At 36.0% G+C, this 24600-nt stretch overlaps 1 protein-coding gene across 5 annotated transcripts in view; it reads left to right on the forward strand.

The window, feature by feature from the left end:
* Nucleotides 1-24600, forward strand: part of DCLK2 (doublecortin like kinase 2) — a 107423-nt gene that overhangs the window by 55121 nt on the left and 27702 nt on the right. For 4 of the 5 annotated variants that reach the window (XR_010091257.1, XM_063458496.1, XM_063458499.1 and 1 more), the window contains exons 3-9: nt 6038-6140; nt 8494-8589; nt 11126-11173; nt 12529-12623; nt 16722-16788; nt 17087-17195; nt 19103-19160. Coding sequence is in view for 4 of the 5 variants with exons in the window: in XM_063458496.1 (XP_063314566.1) it covers nt 6038-6140; nt 8494-8589; nt 11126-11173; nt 12529-12623; nt 16722-16788; nt 17087-17195; nt 19103-19160 (576 nt within the window). In the remaining variant the exon portion in view is untranslated. The remainder of the gene's footprint in view (nt 1-6037; nt 6141-8493; nt 8590-11125; nt 11174-12528; nt 12624-16721; nt 16789-17086; nt 17196-19102; nt 19161-24600) is intronic. The other variant, XM_063458497.1, reaches the window with a different exon arrangement.

The following is a 24600-nucleotide window of genomic DNA, read 5'->3' on the forward strand; positions in this document are numbered from 1 at the left end:
AAAGTGCATGGGAAATAGTACACAAAATAAAATATTCTAAGCTGAAAATGTGAGTTATTTAAAATATTGCATAATCTAGAAAGAATAACTTGTGTAACCTAAAGCCTGACTTCCATCTTAAGTGAGGAAGGGAATTGTCCTGGCTGTATGGGACAGTTGGATGTTTCTTTTTCTTTTGAAATTAGCCATTTGATCAAAAAACAAAAGACAAGCGATGCACTAATTTTACACTCTAAAGCACTTGATAAAGCTGGAATGCTTGCTTTAGGGGTTTGACGTGTTCAATTAAGGAGTCTATATGGGATACATTGTAAAGTTGGCAATGCTACTATCCTTGGGAAAAAAATAACCATTAGGCTATTCTAATGGGGCTTTAAAAACAAACAAAATAATGTTGCCTTCAAAGTACACCTGTACAAGTGTTGTTTTTTTTTTTTTGTAGCATTTATAGTTTACATATCTATAGCTGTGAAAGAAAAGAGTTTTTGTGTGTGTGATGTATTTTCTTTTTTCCGTTTTTTTTTTTTTTTTTTTTTGGGTGGGGTGGGAGGGGGGGTGAAATGGTGGAATTGAGCAATAAAGAGGGTTTGCTCTGAGAAACAAATGCATACCATCCTAGAATACAAGATCACTGCATGTCTGGCTTTTGCCTTGCGTTCCTTATGGATGACTTTATATCTTGAGTTGTCTAGGATAAGGTTACATGAAATCTTGGATTATGTCTGTACAGTATAATAGCATCTTTAGACTGGTATGGTATCAATTACACTGAGCAGCACATGTCCTCTTCAGAAACTTGTCTCTTCTAGTTTTTAGGTTACTTTTGGGGGGTGGTGGGGTTTGATTTTTATTTTATTTTTTGTTTTGCTTTTGAATTTTCTTTCATTGTGTGTATTGTTTTGGACAAGGTATGTTTGCTTACATAATGCAAAATATATAAAACCTAGCATTCCTTACTTGTTTGATTTTTTGTTTTTAGACTCTCTGCTTATTATAGCTAAAGGGAGCTAAAGGCATAAATCTATTTTGATCTATAAACTCGGTCACATCTACTGTTACTGTTGAACCATCCCAACCTCTTTCATTTTAATAAATGCCTCCACTAAATGTTTTCTCAAACTATTTCAGAATTGTGACCGTTGCCAAAATGTATTGAGCTGGAAACCCTTTTGTTCTCATTTGTTGAAACATCGTCAGAATCTTGTATAAAATTGAAAGACTGTGTAAAAAAGCCTGAACAAATCTACTAAGCTCCCTGGAGTGGGAAGCTTACACAATCCTACATGCTGCTGGTTAATGTATTCACTGAAACAGAGTGGCTGGGTTGAGTCAGCTGTTTTCAGAAATTCACTGGCAATCTGCCTCTGCGTTTTATTTGTTCGCTTTTGTCCAAGCGGAATGCAGGGGAATATATTATTAGAACTCTGCGACAGGGTCTGTACACTTCCTTTTTCAATTGGCACAGAAGAAGCAAATGTTTTTTGTTTAAGGTTATGCTTTTAAGTTGCACAATGGGAAGTAGAAATTTGTCAAGCTTTTGGTTACAAAGTGCAAATCTAAAAATAAAAAAATATTCTCTAATAAGGCAGAGGAGGATGTGCAAAATCCTACTTGATTTAACCAATAAATAACTTGTAATGATTTTTTAGGACTTTTTGAAGAAACAATTTCAGAGTCTGTTGTATGGAATTCCTTTGTCACATTTGGCAAGTTGTCGTGTGTGTGTGTTGGCGTGTCTTGGAATTTTAAGCACAACATTGGGGATGTTTTGAAAGCTGAAATTCATTTATGATAAAGCACAGCAACATTTTGAGATCCGTACTAAAATACTGAATAAATTGCATCTGCATTCCATGAACTTATGACATGTGAGAACACTCCTCTCGCTTCATTACACACCAGGTGCACTGTAAATAATTCCAGCCTTTAGCGATTCTGTCCTAATAAAATGCAATGGAGTTAAATGGCTTTATTAAATTAGCTATCTATATCCCTTGAGGTGCTTGGAGTATGCATCGAATGCTGCTTTAATGGTATCTGCTTAAAACGGGTAGATGTATTTTGTATGTTGGTTGGTTTATATTTGTCCACTTGTGAGTCTGAATAATATACTGCCCCCTTTACTTTAACAGTTTAGTACTGTATTTATTGAATCAGACAGCTTGTAGAAAACAAAAGTTTAAAATTGAAACACTGGCCATTGTGAAAATGAGTACCGATTCATACCTCCCAATATTTCAAATGGACAAAGAGGGATACTTTCATTTTAGGAGTGTGAGTGGGTTGTTGCCAGGAGCTTGCTTTCTTGAGACATTTGTGGGTCTTACGAATAACTAACAATTTTTGCTACTGAAATGTGATTTAGAACAATGTATTTTTTTTTTTTTTACATGACCAATTTATTGTTTGAAGACTCATTCTGTTAGTATTATTACTGTACTGTACAGCCCTGCTACACACTAACATACCAGCATAGGCGTGCACAGCACATTTCATTATAGTGTGCACTTGGAAATTCTCTAAAAGGCTGTGTGAGTGTAAGGTAACTGTGTAGGGTGGCTGTAAGTGTTGTAGCTGCATGTGAGGTGTGTGTGTGTGTGATGTAATGGCTAGCTGTGAGAGATATGTTTGGGTAGTTAAGAGCAATCTGCGTTGCAGTGCATGATGTGTGGGTGTATGTGGAAGTGATGTGTAGTTAGCTGTGAGTGAGGTGTTCGGCTATGTGTGGGTGGTGTGTGTGTAGCTATGAGTTATTTGTGTTGGTAGCTGCGAGTGAGGTGTCTGACTATGTGGGTAGCTGTCATGTGATTGGGAGATGTTTCATGGAATAACAGCCCAGTTTTACATTTTTTTTTTTCAAATTCAGCATCATCTTATGAACTCCACAAAATTAAATAAGAGTCCACTAACACACAAGTACACTCATATCGAGACTGCAATCCATCACCGTGCATAATACGCCCACACATGCACAAGCAGGTGCTTTAACATATGCACACACAAATAACCATTTACACACACACACACACACACACACAGATAAACACAAACACATTCATGTATATCTACACCAAGAAACCCACATACATACATACATACATACACACTCACAGAAACTTTTGTATATTTGCATGCAGCCATACTCTTATATATACACACATACAATCACAAATACACATTCAGCCATTTGTGCAGACCCATTCATAAACACTTGCAATTCCCCTGTGCTTTATGATTTGAGATTAAAATTAGATTCCAAACTTTATTCTCTTATTATTATTATATTTATATAGCGCCAACAAATTCCATAGCGCTTTACAATGGGTGGACTAACAAACATGTAGTTGTAACCAGACAAGTTTGCTGCACAGAAACAGAGGGGTTGAGGGCCCTGCTCAATTAGCTTATATGCTAGAGGGAGTGGGTTAAAGTGACACAAAAGGGAAGTAGATTGTTAGAATAGTACTCATTGAAAACTTCGTGGTTTTTGGGGGTGTTTTTTTTTTTTTTTTTTTTTTTGAGCCATTAACAGTTTAATTGATATGCCTTTGTGAAAAAGTGAGTTTTTAATGATATTTTTTTTTTTCAAATTTGACTTTTATTTTTTCAAATGAAAAGGGGAGGGGAGTTGGGTTACAGAAGGAAAGAAGGATGGGGGGGGGGGAGAGGGAGGGGAGACCACAAATCATAGGACTACATGTCCTTTGTATTCATGTTCCGACATAACAAGGTAATATCATAACAAAATGGTAACATAGCAAGGTTATACAGGAAAATTCATTGGCCTAAGAATACAGGATGCTTCCACCATATATGTTTGTAGTAAAGAACTCAGGGAGTTCGACAAGGTCTAACAGTTAGCCCTGGGTTTACAACCTCCCGGTCAGTCAGGAAGTCCTTGTGTGGCTCATTGTTTATTAACAATGATATTTTTGAAGAAGTGGAGATTGAGTAAGAGTCTACGAGAGAGGGGAAGGGAGTTCTAAAGGAATGGTGCAGCCTTAGAGAAGTCCTAAATGCGAGCATCAGAGTTGTGAGTATGAACAAAGGATAGACGCAGAGAGTAGGGGCCTAGACGGGACATACTTGTGTGATAGGGAGAATAGATAGGTGGTAGCAGCATTATGTAGGGACTTGAAAGCAAGAAGCAGAATTTTATATTGAGCCCTATATCTTACGGGAAGCCAATGCAGGGACTGACAGAGGGGTGAGGCATGGGAGGTGCGGGCGGACAGGAAAATTAGCCTCATCGCCGCATTCATTATGGACTGCAGTGGGGCAAGTTGGAAACATGTAAGACCTCTGAGAAGTGGATTGCAGTAGTCAAGGCAAGAGAGGACAGTGGCATGGACCAGCACCTTAGCTGCATCTGGCGTTAAGTAGGGGCGGATGCACGCAATGTTTTTGAGATGGAAGCAACAGGATTTGGCGATAGACTGGACATGAGGGGTGAAGGAGAGGTCGGAGTCAAAGAGAACACCTAGGCAACGAGCCTGATGGCAGCACCATTAACATGGAGCGAGACAGAAACAGGAGTAGCAACACTTGAGGGAGGAAATACCAGAAGTTCAGTTTTGGATAAGTTGAGTTTAAGGAAGTGAGCAGCCATCTAGTTGGAAAACATAACTCCCTGCTGCACGTTATTCCCTCCTCCCCCCGTACCAACCACCCTAGATGTCCATATAAAGTAAAGTGTAACTGTTCCCTACATAAGGATGTACTTTGCCTCTTCGAAATCTCACTCCTGCACAAGCCTGTTTGAGGTGGCATCGCATCACTAGTTGCAGGATTAGGAGTGCCACCTTCCTGAAATGGGGAGGGGGGGGGGTGGGAATCAGAAACAGTCCTTTCTAGTAGCAATGTTATAAACCACTAGAGGGAGAGGAGATAAAGCAGCCAGTCACTGGCCATGTAACACAAGGTGTGAGTGCTCTCATGCCCCCCTGCAACAGAGGCAGGTACAAATGAGACTGTGTCCTGCAGTGCAGCACATTGCTAGAATGAGGGTCCTGGTTGTAAATCACATCCAATTAAAGGCCATCATCCCACTGTGTATTTTCCAGGTGCCTGGACTCACCCCGTGCCTATGCATACCAGCAATATGGAGCATCTGGAAGAAAGGATAATTAGAATGTATGTTGGGTACTTTTTAATTTAAGACACAATCCATAAATAAAATTTACTTGCAGGTTTTTTTTTTTTTTTGTTTTTTTTTTAATCCAATACTGGTTTTGTATGCTTTTAATTCTTTTCGTATTTAAAAAGAATATTCCAGACCCCTAAAACACTTCAGCAAGCTGATGTGGGTTAGCTATCAAGAGTCTGTCCTCTTATCAATTGACCTTATTACACCTCCTGGTTATCTATAAAACAGGTCATGTTACTCTCTGGTTGTTTAGCTCAGTGGTGCTATATTCAAGAGGCAGCGACTGACCAAAGCAACTGCCGTGCAAAGACTTCGCATTAAGCTGCATTGGGAAGTCTGGCATTGGACATAGAAAGTCTGAGCGGGGTTAGAAGTGCAGTGCTTGCAAAGGCTGCAGATGAGATCTGCAATGTTTGCAGTCTGTTTTAATTGAAGTCATGCATGGTTTATTGTGGGTATATCTACTAGATAGGGACTTTAAATAAAATTTTCTATTTTTTCTTTGGACATTGGAGCGTCCCTTTACATTTCTGTAAGAAGATTATTTTTAAATGCAAGTTTGGAATCTGCTCTTGATCATGGATCTCCTAATTATTATTGATTTATTTTATAATTCAAAATGGGCTCTAATTTCATAAGTTTCACTTGCATCTTATTTTTGCTGTGCCTTGTCGCAAGTTGGAAACCATCATCTTATATGCTTTTTATAAGATTTGCTATTTAATTTGTATTTTTTTTGTATGTGTTTTGCAGTATTCTCGTGTTAGAATAGCTGAATTCTTTGTTCACACCAGTGTTCACACCCTTTTGTTTAGTTAAAGGTTTGGTGAGCATAAATAGCTTGTTTGATAACTCATCGATAGCTAAATACCTTTTTTTGTAATATTACAGATAACATGTCTTCAAGACTTTTTTGGAGAAGATGATGTTTTCATTGCCTGTGGACCTGAGAAATACCGATATGCCCAAGATGACTTTGTTCTGGATCACAGTGGTAACTAAAAAATTTTTTTTTTAAAAATATATAAATATATATTATGTAAGCTTGTTTGAGCTGGGTCCTCGTCGACTTTTTTTTTTTACTTTTTAGATGTACATACAAATACAAAAACATAGACAATGACAAGTAGCTAGGATGTAGGGTATATTTAGTGTATCTCTATAATTGATTATCTGCTAATCCCTTTTCTCTTCTAGATTAATATAGAGGGCTCAAGGCAGGGGGAGCATATATGCTCTAGAGGTTGGTTGTGGTAGATACGATTTCATACATTTATAGAAGATTTTAGCAGGAGAAAATAGGGAAGCGTTATCTCATAGTTAGTTTTTTTGATCCATTTATCCCAAAGAGTGTATCGAGAGCCAACTGGGCAAGAATATCTTGCAGTGGTACATTCCATTTCACAATGAGAGACCATTTGTGAATGTATCTCAGGCTCGCTGCTTACTACAGAAGATCTTCAATTCTTAGCTATTGAAGTTTCTCATCGACTTATGGCTCCTGCAACATTTTGTAATTGTTTCATCTACTGTTAAATTTTTCCCTTTATGATATTGTAAAGAGCTGCTCTATATAAATGCGAATAATAAACAAATGTAGTTAAATTAAAATTGTTTTATCTTTAATTTACATTGGATTTTTATTGATTATTGATAGTTTTCTATATAAGATATGTTATAGAACATAAATAAACAAGTAACAGGTAACCGAATATAAACAAATGGTAATATCACAGATTCTTGTTGCTAAAGTTATTGTATAACAGGGCTGCTTCACGACAAAAGAGCGACTAAACTATTTATTAAATAAAATAAACGTATATGTGTGTGAGCGCTCCAAAGAAAAAAACTCAAAGATTATCACATCTCTTTGTGCTGGAATTATCTCAACTGTAAAGAAACATAACTTCTAAATAATAAACAAAGGATAATAAAATAAGTGTTTGTGTATATATGAGAGAGCAACCGTGTCTGTTGTCGTCCCACTATATATATAATTTGTTACAAAGTAGTTTCAAATTTGGTAACCGTTGAGTGTTGTGTTTTACTATTTCTCCTGTAACCAAATTTGAAACTACTTTGTAACAAATTAGGAGACACACAGCGTATCATTTATATACAATTTGATTGATTAGTTGCGATTTGTATTCTAGCCATATAGTGGGACGACAACAGACATGGTTGCTCTCTCATATATACACACACACTCATTTTATTATCCTTTGTTTATTATTTAGAAGTTATGTTTCTTTACAGTTGAGATTATCACATCTCTTTGTGCTGGAATTATCTTTACATTTTTTCTTTGGAGCCCTCACACACGTATATGTTTCTTTTAAGATTCGTTATAGACCAAATTATATTTGGCATACAAAATTTAATTCTGTAGCATGTGGCTGTTTGTTTATTTAAATATTTGGTAAACTAATTCTATTAATCCAAGTTATTTAACTTGTGTCTGCAGATATTTTTAAACTGCAAGCATGTTTTAAAATAAACATTCAAAGTTCAGAATTTACCTTTATTCCATTGTTTTTCTGCAAATCTATGTCCACACAATGAACACCTTTACTTTAAAGGGTTGCTTTAAACCTCATAACCCCCACAGCCCGCTCTAGAGATTATGACCGTAGCAGTGCCCGGGCTCCATTCCCCGGTATTGCTGGAAACCGTTACATTGGTTTCCATCGGGTGCCAAAAGTCCAGTTCAGCAGAATTGACATCCAGCTTTAGTAGAGCTTCAGAAGCTGAATGCCAGTCCTGTCACTCATTGATTTGCAGAGAGCATCAATTTACTCCTCTCAGCCAATGAATGAGCACCTGTTATTATTTCTGTGTATAGATATATGCACAAAAGTGACAGTAGCCAGTCTGGGCCTTTGTTCTGGGCTGGCAAATGATGCTCCAGTGATGCTGCCAGATGTGGAGTTACACTGCAGTAAAATGCTGTGTATGCAGACACCATGACCAGTTCACATTACTGAAGTGGGCATGGTGCCTGGAATAATAACCCATTAGGTTGTTCTCCAATCTATTAAACTGGAGATGGTTCATCTATGTATTTCTAATGGTATATAACAAAACCAGTTATGATATATTATTCTAATTTTGAAATCTTCATCTGGTTTCAAATGGTAAATATTAGAACAACCAGCAAGAATGAGTCTTAACGTTTCAAAATCATGATTTAAATCTAGTCTTGCGTACTAGTGGTTTAAATCGTCCTGGTATAAATCATATTAGCTCGGTTTAGAATACTTTTTAAAGTTTTGTATTATGCAAAGTGCACTGTGCGTCTTCTCTGTTCTAATTGGACATGATGCTTCACTTTATGCTTTTCTTTGCAGAGTGCCGTGTTCTAAAACCTGCATATTCCCGTTCCGTAAGACATTCCGGCTCAAAAAGCCCTGGGTTATCACGTCGTAGCAAGTCTCCAGCAACAGGTATGGGAATGAAAGGGATGTTTTCATTGTACAAATCATATTTTATAGATCATGTTGTTCATACCAGAGATTTCATCTTATTGTGGGTAGTCAAAGAACTTGCAAACAGAGATTATTTTTAACACAAATACATGCTGCTTAGTGGGTGAATTAAATTTTTTTTTTAATCTGGCCATTCCCTTTGGGGAGAACTTGTAGCATCAAGGATAGTCGCAGGATATATATATGATAATTAAAGGGACACATTAACCACCAGAACCACTAATGTAGTGATTCTGGTGTCTATACATGTCACTTCAAAAGGCAATGTTTACATTGCTGCTTAGTATCACCTCAGATGGCCACTATAGGTGCTTCCTAGTTCAGTGGTGTACATTGTGCTGCACTGGCGCTCAGCATCTCCACACTCTGCATGGAGGCGCTGAACGTTCCTCAGAGATGCATGAATTCCTGCCTATAGTGTATATAGAAATATATTGAAGAATGTATTCCTGACACAATAGTGTTTCTTCAATATTTCTAAAAAAAATAAATATATATATGTGTGTGTATATGTGTGTGTGCGTATATATATATATATATATATATATATATATATATATATACACACACATTTAATTTTAATTCTTTACTTTGGGAGTGGGGTTTGGAAGAGGAAATTATACTGGTTACATAAACCATATTTCCTCCCAGATGTAATCTCGAGAAACTCAGAGTAAGGCCAGGATACGCAATATCATCTTGTTCCCTGTAAAAATTTGGAATAGTTTTATTATAGTATGTCATTAACTTTGTATGAGAGACAGCTGAAATCACATCACCAGACTGTAGGATTAAATAAAAAAAAAAAAATAACTATCAAACGTCTACATATCTACTCACTAGAAAGCTTAAGGGGAAACTATAGTGCCCCCCTCCCTCATAAAAACCCATTCTGTCACTTACCCGAATCCAATGCCGATGTTCCCCGGCACTGGTTCAGGCTCTGCCTCCGCTTCTCGCCGCAATTACATTCCCCCACAGGAAAGCATTGTATAATGATTTTCTATGATTATTTTGGATGATACTGGATGTCCTCATGCTTAGCGCGAGGATGTCCGGAGTCATATGGGTGGTTAGGCGACTTTTAATCACCTGCAAGTCCCTCTAGTGGCTGAAAACTGTAATAATTACCACTCCAGGTTTAAAGGACTTGTACTATGCACCCAGACCACTTCAATGAACTGAGATGTCTGGGTGCCTATAGATTGTCTATTTAAAAAAAAAAAAGCCAGCTTATGGTTATGTCCCATCGGGTTTAACACACATTAGGTGTGGACACTTCTTCGTTCTTTTAGCTTTTGTAATAAATAACTAGGTTTTCTATAAAACTCTATTTTGTTGATGAATAATGTGCACTAACATTATAATCATCTTCCCATGATCATAGTACATTAATTTATTCTATGAAATTGTTTATCTTGTGTGTAAATCATACTTTGATAATACTATTTAAATGTTACTCCTGTTGACGTTTTATTTAGTTTTCCCTCTGCAATAAGGCCATCCTAGAACGGTCCGTGTGGCCAATAAAACCACTTTTATTTTACCTTTTAGCACATTTTTTCCCTTAAAAATGGGGTTGCTACCCCCCCCCTTTAGACTGGAGTGGCGTTAAGCTCTGCCCATAAAGTGGGACTCTCCTTCCAACATTATGTGGGGGTTGTACAACCTTTTATTTTATATTTAGCAAAATACCCATGTTTTCACAATGTGCACTTATTCACAGTTTTTTTTGTGATGCTCTGTGAGATGCATTTGTGCTGTTTTTGGTCCCTCAACATTATCTTATTCAGTTAGGTTTGAAACCACTGGCTGTTCAAAGGCACAAACACTGAGCCATGTATTCTAGCAAATGTAGAGTGTATTAAAAATATATTTTTACAGCTCTTGTTTTTATTTTTTTAGTAAATAAATTACCTGCTGATGTGCCTGTGAATTAACTAAGTTTTTAAGTTTGTTTGATTTCTGAATGTGTATTCCTTATTATATCCCTTATCCTATATAGCGCAAAAAAATAAATAAAAAAAAAAACACCTCACAGGCTTATCTGCTTAAAAAAAAGGGGGAAAGTTCTATATTATATTACAGAAATTAAATTTACATATCTGGAATATTTTGCAATGATTAAAAAGTTATGTTTTTGCCATATGTCTACATATAATGCAAGTTTGGTTGTTTTGATAATCAATCAAACTCTAGGCCACGATTTAAACCCATATTTTATGTAATATTTTCATCTATCATGCTTTATTTAGCTACTAGGATCACTCTATCATTTGACTGTGTTTCACTGTGGCGATCTCCTTGTAAAATTGTATCACAATTTTTAAACCCTCCATGATCACTACCAAAAATAAAAACTGCCAAGATGTCCATATCTGGGTAAGGGAAGTTGAATTGACTTTATAGGTTTCCTTGTTTGTGTGAACTTTAGTTCTTATTAATTTTTTATTTATTTTTTTGGTATTTGTACCCTTGTTAATAATGAATGCAGGAAAGAGGGGTGGTTACTACACCAGTTCATATTCTACAAAATCCCCAGGTGAGCACTTGTGGTTGTGGCTTTCTATCTTGGTTTGATCAGCTCACCTGCTAGCTCTCTGCTCAAGTCCAGTTTCATGACGCTGTTCTTGTTCTTTTCTACATCTGCGCTTAATCATTAAGGCATCATGTTCTACTCCGTCTTACAGCATTTGGACTAGTGGGTCCTCAAACGATATGTATAGATGCATTGCCCTATCAATTCATAGAAATTCAGGGACTTGCAACTAAAGCTATTAAAACCAACCAGTAGGCCCCTATAAATGGATAACTGCACTATATAGCAATGGAGGACCCTTTAGCCGAAATGCTGTGTTTTGTTTTTTGGGGGTCAGGAGGTGTTTTGTGTTGGAGTTTATTTTTGCTTCTAAAAGTTAATCCTGTCAATTTCTCATGTGATGACAAACTGAATATATGTCACCTAATTAAATGTTAAAAAGTGTTTTTGTTCACTCTTTAGTGATATTTTTATTTTTTTAAAGTGATGTTTAGCTAAAACCAACCGCCTTTAGCACTGGAGCTGCTGTGGCCAACCACACTTAAAACACTTAAGCTGTGTAAATTGCAGAATGAATATCTCAAAGGATCCAGCCACAAAGTATTCTTCTGGTTCATCGTATTGGTTGGCGGGTGGGAAATTAAGGAAGGAGAGAGTTACTTGCAATATCCTTACCATTTCTTTTAGCTGAAAGACCAGCACTTCTCTGTGGCTCCCATCACCAATAAAGGAACCTTACAAATAATTCATAGACTTTATAGCTCTGCATATCTTTCTCAATATAACATGTGCTTAATTGCATGTACTTATCACCACTGCATACAAAATGCTAACCATCAATTACTCCGCAATCCCCATTTTCTTTTTCACCAATATGTTTTTAAATGTAGGTTTGTTTGTTTTTTTTGGTTTTTTTATTTTACGCTTTCTTCTATTGTCCAGAATTAGGCAACCTAGCTAGGTTGTTTTTTTTTGTTTGTTTGTTTTTTTCGTTTGTCTTCAAACTTCTGCTTTGACATTGATTAAATTGTGCTTTCTCCGTGCTGATCCGATCTCCCAATCCTTATAAAGGTTTTTTTGTTTTGTTTTTATATATAATAGCAGTAATATTAATCATGCCATGTATACGTATTTAATTGTGTATATACTTTTTGTGAACTGAAGATGCGTTGGTATTCCTTGCATAAGGCATGAAGAATATTTACAAACAAGATTTTTTTCTGAACACTTTTTCTAAAATTGTAATATTATCGTGATAATAAACAATGTGTATGTGAGTGTGTGTATGGTAAAGAAACCGTATTACACCGTTACTGTTGAATTTGTGTATTTCTTAATGTTTGGATTATTTATTTCAGTAAACGGAACTCCTAGCAGCCAGTTATCCACTCCCAAATCAACAAAATCTTCATGTTCCTCTCCAACCAGCCCAGGAAGCTTCCGTGGTCTAAAGGTACAAAATGCTTGTTTTCAAGTTTGAATGTGCAAATGTTTTTATTTTTTTTGCTTGGAATATAAACTTTGCAAGATTGCAAAGTTGACCCCACCAAGGATTCAAACCTGCTTTTTTTGGAAAAGTCTGTTTTATGTATGTTTGCTTTTTGCAGATTATTCTGCATATGTAATGCACAACCTGTATTTTCTGCATTAGGTAGGTTGCTAAATTGTTCAGAAAGTCCTTCTTGCATTCTTTTCCTGTAAGGAAGCACAATAAAAACCCCTGCTGCTTGTGGAAGGAAATTGAAGCTCCGAGCGGGGACAACAGTGACAATACAATGTGTCCAGTCGCTAAAGGAAATCATATGCATTCCAAATTAACACTTCTCCAGTGAATTCAATCATGTCGATAAAACACTGTGCTGATATGTTCTGTGACATAGTAATCAATACTAGAAGTAACCCGAATTTCTCACTTCAGGACATTTGGAAAAGTTGGCTAACAATTCTCATGATTCTCAGCTAAGCTAAACCTTGTAATACCAGGAAGAGAACACTGACATGCTACAAGAACACATCATGTATACATAGACAACCATGGTTAGAATCCATTAGCAACAGAGCATCATGGGTACAGGTTAGGAAACTGGAAGATGGCTGGGTCTATTTACTGGACACTGTGATGTTTCCACTGATTGCATCTGCTACAGAGAAATGTTGTGGGAGATACAGTTCTCAAATCCATTCTGCTGTACTGATAGTAATGACTGTTTGGTAGTAAATGTACATCCTCTTTCATGAATCACTCATAAGCTACATTTTAATTTTTTAAGTACATTTGTTTTGTGATTGTATCAGTGGATGGACCACTTTACTATTAGAAGCACTTATATCTCCCCTCTGAGTTGTAAACTCTAGCCACTAACACTTACCCACACCATATGCTTCCATTTATTTCCATTATGGCATACAGTACATTACTGTAAAATGTGTTGGTTGTTCTGCAGGTACTTGCAGATAAGTGTGTGTTGTTGTTTTTTTTTATGCTCAGATTTTATTGTTATTAAACAATTTGTTTTATGCTCAGATAGCAGCTTAGATTTTCTCTTGATACAGAGAGGAACAATACCCAAAATTCATTGCTCAGTATCCCTGTTTAGTTTCCAAATTAAATGTCAGAGCAAATACTGGACAGAGAGGCATATGTTTACTCTTTTGGCTATGGAATTTATTCACTAAACAAAGAATGGTGGGTAATTTAAGATAGAACTGTAGAATAGTGTTTTGCAGTATTTAGTAATTTGTTATACCTTGTATCTTGCATATAATATTGGTTGTTTTTTTTTTTCTACGTTTTGTGACGCAATCCATATTGAGAGTTTGGATGGTATCTATGTTGTTACTTGGCAGCAAGTTTGTCATTTTTGTATTATCATTGCTTGTTTTGTGTTTGCTTTATACCAAATGAGCAGATAAAAAACAGAAGAAAAAAATCTAAATAGCGATTTATATGTATAATATAAGCCATCCTGTAGAGACGGAGCATGCTACGGGACAAGTAAAATTATCAATGCAAGGGTTCTGCCCCCCACTTTGACATTATAAGAGATGAAGCAAGCTGGCAAGCGCAGTCTAACATTTTTACCAACTCCATAGGTCCTTGTAGATGATTAGTTTACTTGGCTGCGGCCCAGAACAGATGTAAGTCTGGTATAATGATGGCAGGCTCACCTCTGCGATGGACAACCATGAATGGCCCTTGCGGCACAGTTAATCAGTACTGACGTGCAATGTGTCTCAACTCCTCCCCCACTTTTACTCCCCTTTCAGTCTAGATTGGTGACGCAGAGTGTCTGCTGGGTCTAATGAGTGAACACTCAGGAACGGCAGGTGCCTCAGTCCTATCTCCCTGAACTGCAATGAAATCCTTCTATACATCAAAACCAAAAATAAGTCGTTTATTAGTGATTTAGGTATTCTCCCTTTCCAAATGCACGTTATTTTTTCTCATTTCACTCCCTGTGATGGAGCTTTGACTGTTGCATTACCATTATCAGAATGCTAAATAGAATATACAAATGAGTGCACGCAGCATTCAGAATCTAGTTTTCATGTGTACATCTAGAAATACCATGTAGTCCTTTGCAATAGTTCTTTAATTTGGAACAAGTTAGTGTCTTGAACTAAATGAGCATTAAGCAGGTGGTTTTTGAGCTCCTAGCTTTCCATGGTGCGGTTACTGGTTTTGTTCAGAACTGCATAGCTTTTACCTGTCAGACTGAAAGGAACATATATACAGGGAATCATTCAAAGGTGTGCCCTAATATATGGCCACATTGTCCTCCATTGTCTCTTGTTTATGTATCTGTGGTCACTATTACATGAGTTTGCTTGTGTTTTTAGGAAACCAAATCTTAACTATTTCTGTATACAGCTAGTTACCACTAGATGAATTGTTTTACCTTTTATTCTTTATTTCTACCTCCAGTATTTTTTTTATGAAGAGTTTGGATATGTAAAAAGCTCTTGGTGCAGTCAGACTCATATAAAGGCCTTAATGTAATAAGCTCTCTAAACTATTCAATGCTGCTAGAAAACATTTGTAATGATTTTGTCTTCAAACATGCTCATATACTTTTTAATGGTGACTTCTGTAGATAAATCATTTGGAAATTTGAAAAGCTTATTAAAGGCCTACTCAAGGAATAATAAACAAGTGTCAATGGCCATATGTAATCAACAGAGCAAAAAATCAATCAATAAATAAAATACACTTAAAAATAAAGATGTACAGACTCCTAAAAGAGTACTGTAAATGCATCCACCGTGACAGAGGGTCCAGATTTTAAATTCCAGATCCCATGTAATCTAATTCTTCTGGTAATTGTGATTACATGCTGCAATTTAATGCTAATGATTATCATAAGCAGACTGCAAGGAACACTATGAATGGAATCTCTCCAGACAGGGCATCTTAAAGCACACTGCCAAAACAATTGTCATCTGAATAACTGGTTTGTTTAGGATAATATTTCTACAGCTGTACAAATCCTGCTTTGTACACTCAAGACATTTCTGTTTCAGAAGAGGAACATTTCCATGAAATATTAATTATGCTGAGTAAATGATAGGGACGTGTTAAAATGCAAAGTTTCGGATTAAATATTAATGTAAATAGATTAGTGTTACATTCCAAATGCAACAAAAATGTTTTGTTTTTCTATTTTTAACAGAGGATTTTTTTTGTTTTTGTTTTCATATCCTCATGTTTTATTTGTATTCAGAATTCCATCACATTTATCATGTTCACAAATGTAGCTTTGTATTGCGTGTTCTTTATTTAAAGTTTTTATACATCCTCATGTATTCTCTACTATGCACTCTAAAACTCTCACCCCCACTCACCTCTTTATCGTTTCTACTAATATTTATTAAAGTAAATGTTATCCAAAGTAGTATCCCATGGTCTAGTGGCAGTTTAAGGACCATCACTCACCTTTCTACAGTGTCCTTTTTTGGGAGACCCAGTATAAACCCCATTGGATGAGTGGCCCAGCATGATATAAAATCTAGCACATAGAAATATACCGACTTCTCAGCAATTCTACTAATATTTCTGTTTGTATTTATGCTAATCCAATCAATGAAAATAATTTTCTTTGGCTCCAAGATGAGCACAGCCATAATATGGGTACTGCCTAAACTGCCAGACCCCTCCTTCAGAAGATGTGAGCCTTATGGGTTTATAGACAGGAGATCAGTTTAAATTGTATACCACATTTAGTTTAATTTCACCTAAATTAGTCAGAAACCAAAGCATCCTTTCTGGTGATTAATGCATATCTTAAAGGTCTTTATTACTCATTATTTACTGTATTATTTACTGTAGCACACTTTCCTCATGCATTTCCCACTGATTAATAGTATGGGCCAACAATTTTAGAATGAGTGCAATAAGCTTTGCATTGCTAAATATATAATGAGCTTCCAGCTACAGTGCCCACAAAGACATTATTTGCAACAATAGCAGCCAAACATTCGCCACTTATCTTCTCATCTTTCTGTTTGGTTGCCTTGAGCTATTGATCTTCAGTTTTATATTCTGAATTTTCAGATCCCACCACATTGTGGATCCACTTCTAATGTCAATGGCCTACCAGAATTCTTGAATAGTCCTGAAGGTGAGTGTATATAGCTTATTTATACATGGGAAATTACCTTTTTATTTTGTTTGATCAACTTTTACAAATATTTTATTTTTTTTATTTTTAGAGTAGGGGGGTTGTTATGTTTTTTGTCAGCTTTTTTTGTTTATTTTTGTAATGGTTTTTGTAAATGTACTGGGGATGAAGTGGGTGAGCAAAGTGCCAGGTAAGGCATGAAGCTTCCCTTTAAATTATATATTCTTGCAGGCTGTATTTGCTTGTTCAATTGCTTGTCACAGATTGCACACTGATCTGACATTTGTTCCTTTATTAGGGTTTAATGGAAATAGGTACACAGATGCCTCTGTAATCCTTGAGAAATATAAAGTAGGAAAAGTTATTGGTGATGGGAATTTTGCTGTCGTGAAAGAGTGTGTAGAAAGGCAAGTATTTTATTGTGCATCCTTCCCATGACTGTAAACGATATTTCACTGTGCTCCAATCAACATAAATGTGCAATAGTGGGGGAGAAAATGCATTTGAGTAATTTTAAAGTCTGGTTTGTTTCATGGTTTCCAGCCAACAGAGAAAACAAGCTAATCTATACATGCTTGTGTGACATGCATGTCTATGCAGAAAATTACATTATACTAAAAGCCTAAGGCATATTCGAGAGACTGGATATGTGGGTGAGAAGCTGAGTGAGCATATGTGGATGCTTTAGTATAAGGGAACATGCTCAAGACATGCATAAAGCAGGCTATACGTAAATCTACAGGCGTCCGGAAGAAGACTACGATAAAAGGCTCATGCATTTAGGTGCAAACAGAGGTAAGAGTACTGCCTCCCAAAAGGTATAGAAGACTATGACTATTAGATCTTATACAATGAGGTTAAAAACTGGTGAAACAGAAGCAATCTATAGACTGTGCCAGCAGGCAGTGAAATTACACCACAATTATATGTATTATAGAACAGAGTTAGTCCCCTGAATTCGATGTACCTCTTAGAGACTCTGTGTGCAGGCCTGGGATAGAAGTTGGGGAGCATCCTCCGCTGCACACTGTCACTCTGCACTGCACTCATGTGGCACACACAGCTATAACTCTGCCAACCACTGGTGAAGCCATGTTCAAAACTGCCCCAACCATGCTTTTGCACTGTGACCTCTGTTTTCATGTGGATCCTGGTTGCATGGATAGTCGCCTAGAAGCCCTCCGCTTAGTATGCCCAGCCACCTGGGGAGTTTAGTCGCAAAACCAGGAGCATACAGTATACCGCAGGATGTATCAGGCTTCGCAGAGCAGCTATGAAAATCAGGGAAAGAGATTCAAAGGTTACACAGCTCACTCCACTTAAAATGGAGCAACTGCTGCATCAGAATGGCTTATATTAGCAGTATCAAAGTATAAAATTTCAGCAAAGTTGAGGAGCTCCCTCAACCCACACCTTGCACGCTTGGCATTTCTATCACAACTCTAAAGATTTTACACAAACGCAAAATCAGCCCAGTGCTCTAAAAAGCCAAAAACTTCCTTCCTACACATAATCTCCCTTTGTCTTTCTACTGTAGCATGCGGCACAGGTAATATTTTACAAAATACTATGTTAAAGGTCCTTTTCAGTTTACTTACTAATTCCTTGAACTCCTTTTTTAGGACCCTTCATTTTCCTCTGAATTTGTCATTGGTACCAATATGAACCTTGATTGCAGACTTCAGTGAAATTCACTGAACAGATACATTCTCTTCTATTGCTATGTTTATTTTTTCCATATTAAATACCAGTTTATACCTACTACAGAGTATTTGCAGGAGATTGGTGTATGGTTTGGCAGTTTTATTTATTTTGTGTTACACTTTGAGATATATATGTTACACAAAGTAATGGTATCCATTCCTATTAATATAGCTTGGTAGATACAGCCTGGAATTAAGCTATATAAACAAATATCAAACTATTGTAACTATACAAGTTTTAATTATATATCTTCAATGAGTGAGAAAGATATAACATTAGAGGAGCATGTATTCTTGTAACCACTAACTGAACAAAGTAATAAGTAGCGCATACATTTTCTTAAAACTATTTAATTCATACATGTATGTGCATATTAACAAAATATGGGCTAATTGGCCACTTGTTTATTTAAATATATATATATATATATATATATATATATATATATATATATATATATATATATATATATATATATATATACTAAGTACATACTAGTCAACATCCTAAATGAATTGGCTTTTTAAATACAGTTATAAAACCGTTTGTAACTTAACATCTTAAATATGCTGATGTTTAATGTTAAATTTAGTTTTATTTTGTTTTTCAGATCAACTGGAAAAGAGTATGCATTGAAAATCATAGACAAAGCAAAATGCTGTGGGAAGGTATTGACTTAATTTTTCTCATTGTCCTCTAATGCTGTCTGTCAATTATTTCACTGTTTGGGACTGTTTTGGCTATAACTTACCCTAGTGATTACGATAATTTGAAATTTACATTGGATGCCAGGCTGTGCCTGAAAGCTGTATCATAATGCAAAATGAAAAAAAAAAAAAAAAAAAAGAGCATAGTTTTAGCATTTAAACAGTGCCCTTCCCTGGAGTCAGCAGATTTAACCCCTTAACCCCTTAAGGACACATGACATGTGTGACATGTCATGATTCCCTTTTATTCCAGAAGTTTGGTCCTTAAGGGGTTAAGGACACATGACATGTGTGACATGTCATGATTCCCTTTTATTCCAGAAGTTTGGCCCTTAAGGGGTTAAAGGGACACTATAGGCACCAAGACCACTTTATCTCAGTGAAGTCGTCTGTGTGCCTTGTTTTGTCTTTTTAACCCTGCAACTGAAAACATTGCTGTTCTACAGAACTACATTGTTTACATTGCATAGTTAAAATGTCTCTTAAATTAGTTAAACTTCAATCAGATGATCTTATTGGCATGTGCAGTAGCTTCCCAATGTTTTCTTATGAGAAAGTATTGGATTGGCTAAGATCATTAAGATGATCTATAGAAACATAGAATGTGACGGCAGATAAGAACCATTCGGCCCATCTAGTCTGCCCAATTTTCTAAATACTTTCATTAGTCCCTGGCCTTATCTTATAGTTAGGATAGCCTTATGCCTATCCCACGCATGCTTAAACTCCTTTACTGTGTTAACCTCTACCACTTCAGCTGGAAGGCTATTCCATGCATCCACTACCCTCTCAGTAAAGTAATACTTCCTGATATTATTTTTAAACCTTTGCCCCTCTAATTTAAGACTATGTCCTCTTGTTGTGGTAGCTTTTCTTCTTTTAACCCCTTCAGGACCGCTGACGGTTCAGGACCGTCAGCGGTAAAACGTGCGTTTGGACCGCTGACGGTCCTGAACCGTCATAACGGTTTTGGGCTACTTACCTGATCGCCGTCGGTCCCACGGCGGCGATCAGCTCTCCTCCCGGTCCAGGGGGACTGCCTGTCTGCCCGGGCAGTCCCCCCTCGGCAGATCAGGACCCCACGGCCATGTGATCACTCGATCACATGACCGCAATAGGGGTCTTTGTATCTGCCTGCAGGGGGACTGTCTGTGCTGACAGGCAGTCTCCCTGCAAGTGAAAAATCAGAAATAAAGTTAAAAAAAAAAACAATCAGTGTAAAAAAAATTATAATATGTGTATATATATATGATATATATACATGTATTATATCTATATATATAATATATGTATATGTATCATATATATAATGTCACACTAAGTGTATTTTTATATTTATATATACGTATATTAATATAAAAATACACTTATATTTAAATTACACACGAATATATACAATATATATAATAACTATATATATATGGTATATATATATTATTATAAAATACAAATAATATGTTAATAAAAATAAATAACAAAAAATAAAAATAATTTTTAATAATTAAAAAAAAATTATATATATATATTCAATTTTATTCTAACAGTATTTTGATATTGATATATATATATTTATATCAAAATACACTTAGAATGTAATGATATATATATCTATGTATAAATAAATAAATAAAAATAATACGAAATATACATATGTCCACATACAAAATTACATTAATAATTTCATAAATATACACGTAGACGTCAAATATATAAATATGTATATATATTAAAATTCTACGTGCATATTTATGTAATATTTTTACCTAATTAAGTAATTTTAATGATTGCAATTTGAGGGACCTGCCTGCCAACCCAGGCCAAAAGTCCAGATAATTTAATTTGCTAGCACTGTGCTTAACCCTGTAACTTTCTATGACACCCTAAATCCTGTACATGGGGGTACTGTTTTACTCGGGAGACTTCGCTGAACACAAATATTAGTGTTTCAAAACAGTAAAACATATCACAGCGATGATATTGTCAGTGAAAGTGAAGTTTTTTGCATTTTTCACACACAAACAGCTCTTTCACTGAGGATATTATTGCTGTGATATATTTTACTGTTCTGATACACTAATATTTGTGTTCAGCGAAGTCTCCTGAGTATAACAGTACCCCACATGTAGAGGTTTTATAGTGTTTGTGAAAGTTACAGGGTCAAATATAAGGCTTGATTTTTTTTATTGAAATTTGTCAGATTGGTTAGGTTGCCTTTGACAGCGTATGGTAGCCAAGGAATGAGAATTAGCCCCATGATGGCATACCATTTACAAAAGAAGACAACCCAAGGTATTGCAAATGGGGTATGTTCAGCCTTTTTTAGTAGCCACTTAGTCACAAACACCGGCCAAAGTTAGCGGTTTTTGCATTTTTAACACACAAACAAATATAAATGCTAACTTTGGCCAGTGTTTGTGACTAGGTGGCTACTAAAAAAGACTGGACATACCCCATTTTAAATACCCTGGGTTGTCTACTTTAAAAAATATGTACATGTTAGGTGTGTTTCGGGGATTTATGACAGATAACGGTGTAACAATGTCACTATTGATACATTTAAAATATATATATATTGAAACAGCAATTTCCTACTTGTATTTATAGGCCTATAACTTGCAAAAAAAAGCAATAAAGCATGTAAACACTGGGTGTTTTTAAACTCGGGACAACATTTTGAATCTATTTAGCAGTTTTTTTCATTAGCTTTTGTAGATAAGTAAAAGATTTTTCAAGTAAAAGTCCAAAAACATGTTTTTTTTTTTATTTTTCACCATATTTCATTATTTTTTTTAAATACAATATATGACATAATATAAATACTGGTATGTAAAGAAAGCCCTTCTTGTCTTGAAAAAAACAATATATAACTTGTATGGGAACCGTAAATGAGAGAGCGGAAAATTACAGCTAAACACAAACACCACAAAAGTGTTAAAACTGCTCTGGTCCTTAACGTACAAACATCGCAAAAACAGGCCGGTCCTGAAGGGGTTAAATATGGTCTCCTCCTTTTTTGTGTTGATTCCCTTAAATTAAATGTTTCTAAATACATAAAGGAAACTCAGTGAATGAGGCACGATCAGGCTCAGTGAGAACACTGTGGAGATGGAGAAATTATAAGTAAGCATCGGTGGATGACTGGAAGGAAGCAGGACACTATAGCGTTAGGAATACAAGCATGTATTCCTAACGCTATAGTGTTCCTTTAACAACCGCTAATAGCTTGTAATCGCTACAAATTACCACGAGCTGTCCAACCTTAAGCTTGCTTACAACCTGGTTGATAAATAGCTGCCTTAATCTGCTATTTTTGCTAGCCGGTAGCTTGTAGTGGCTAGGTTTCCTACTTTGATGATAAATTTCTGCAGTTGCCACTGCAGATACCAACCACTAAGATTTTTAGCAGCTTGCTGGTAAACCACATACATACACACCTAAGCATTACCCTAAAATGGGCCGTAGTAACAGGTAAATATTGGATGGCTGCTGGAAAATGTTAGATTCCGGACTTTTTGATAGGATGTATAGAGTTATAGCTGTCATAAACCTCTTAAAACCTCTTTACACTGCAAATGTACAAACTTCTACATATAGGAAAAGTACAGATGTGAACTAATTGGTCATGGCTACCAGCCACAATTCCTTCCATCTCATTAAAGGTATTGCGGTTTAGCAATTTGTTAGACTGCATCGAAACTGTATGTGATGAGATGGAAAGATTGACTAGGCAATTTTATTATGTGAAAAAACAAGTAAAAAGATAAGCCAACTATATTCTGCTATACTTCTTTACCTCTTACAGTAGACCGTTTAATCAGATAAAGTGCATTATTAAAAACAATTTACTATATCTATATGGGGATAAATAGTTAGTCCCTGTAATACAGGAAAATGAACTTTTGTGGACACCATCTGGGCAAAAAGCTTATTTTAGAAGGGAAGTGAAAAGCAATTTAGAAAACCATGCATGGTATTAGGTATAATGGGTTGTTTACAAGTGGTTCCAGTCTGCGTAAAGCCTGTAAATACGCATGTAAGAGCCAGTGGTTTAATCTTGTTAACGTGTTACCATGGGATTTTAGATATATATTAAGATATAGATAAAATGGGGAGTATGGTAAGGATTTTAATTTTTGATTGCAGAGGGGTATAATAATAGTAACTATGATTAATTGAGTTAAGATCTTCAGGGAACTTTGACTAGTGATATGTACGTGACAATAATAATATAATTAAATTTGAGTTTTGTGATTTAAGGGAGTCTGAAGCTTTAAGAGCCCTCTTTTGGAATTGTCTCCCCTTGACAGCTAAATAATAATATACTATAAATGTGATAATTCAATGTGTATAGTTTAAATGAGAGGATTACATTTTGGATTTCTGTGGTTCTTTGCAATCACTTGAATGTATTTTACATTATAAGCATGCTACGTGAGCTGCATACTTCAGTGTTTTAAAGAAATAATTGTATGTGCCACTTTCACAACTCACTATGGAGGTGGTGTATACCTTCCTTGCTATGTGGTCACTATAGAAATAGTTAAATGTATATTGGTAAAGGGGCTTCTATTATATGTTAGCCTTACTGTTTATTTTTATATGAAGCAATGTGATAGAACATGGATACAATTGCAGTTGTTCAGCTCTTTAATCTTTTCCAAGTCCCAGGTTCTATTAACTGCTTAATAGTAAAACAATAAGTGAAGGGGAAGGTGGGCTCAATGTTTTGAGCAGTACAGACATTTTGCATATAACAAACATTCTCTGAGGTTAATAAGCACTGGGTGTTGCTATTGTGAACCAAATACAAAGACAAAAGAAATGTCAGGTGCAACATTGTCAGAAATCTGTTGGGTAGAGACATAGAAATCTCTGTTAGGTAGAGACATAGAAATCTCTGTTAGGTAGAGACATAGAAATCTCTGTTAGGTAGAGACATAGAAATCTCTGTTAGGTAGAGACATAGAAATCTCTGTTAGGTAGAGACATAGAAATCTCTGTTAGGTAGAGACATAGAAATCTCTGTTAGGTAGAGACATAGACCTCTCTGTTAGGTAGAGACATAGACATCTCTGTTAGGTAGAGACATAGACCTCTCTGTTAGGTAGAGACATTAGACCTCTCTGTTGGGTAGAGACATTAGACCTCTCTGTTGGGTAGAGACATTAGACCTCTCTGCTGGGTAGAGATATTAGACCTCTCTGCTAGGTAGAGACATTAGACCTCTCGGCTAGGTAGAGACATTAGACCTCTCGGCTAGGTAGAAAGTATATTTTTCTCTGTCTAGTTTGAACTAGAATCTTATCCTACTTGGCATTTCATTTAGCAAACAATAATGCTGATGTTAAGTGAAACTAGACAAAGACCTAATGCCATTTTCTTTTTATCACCGAGTTAGCAT

This window comes from Pelobates fuscus, chromosome 6, assembly GCF_036172605.1.
Source record: "Pelobates fuscus isolate aPelFus1 chromosome 6, aPelFus1.pri, whole genome shotgun sequence".
In the NCBI taxonomy this organism is placed as follows: domain Eukaryota; kingdom Metazoa; phylum Chordata; class Amphibia; order Anura; family Pelobatidae; genus Pelobates; species Pelobates fuscus.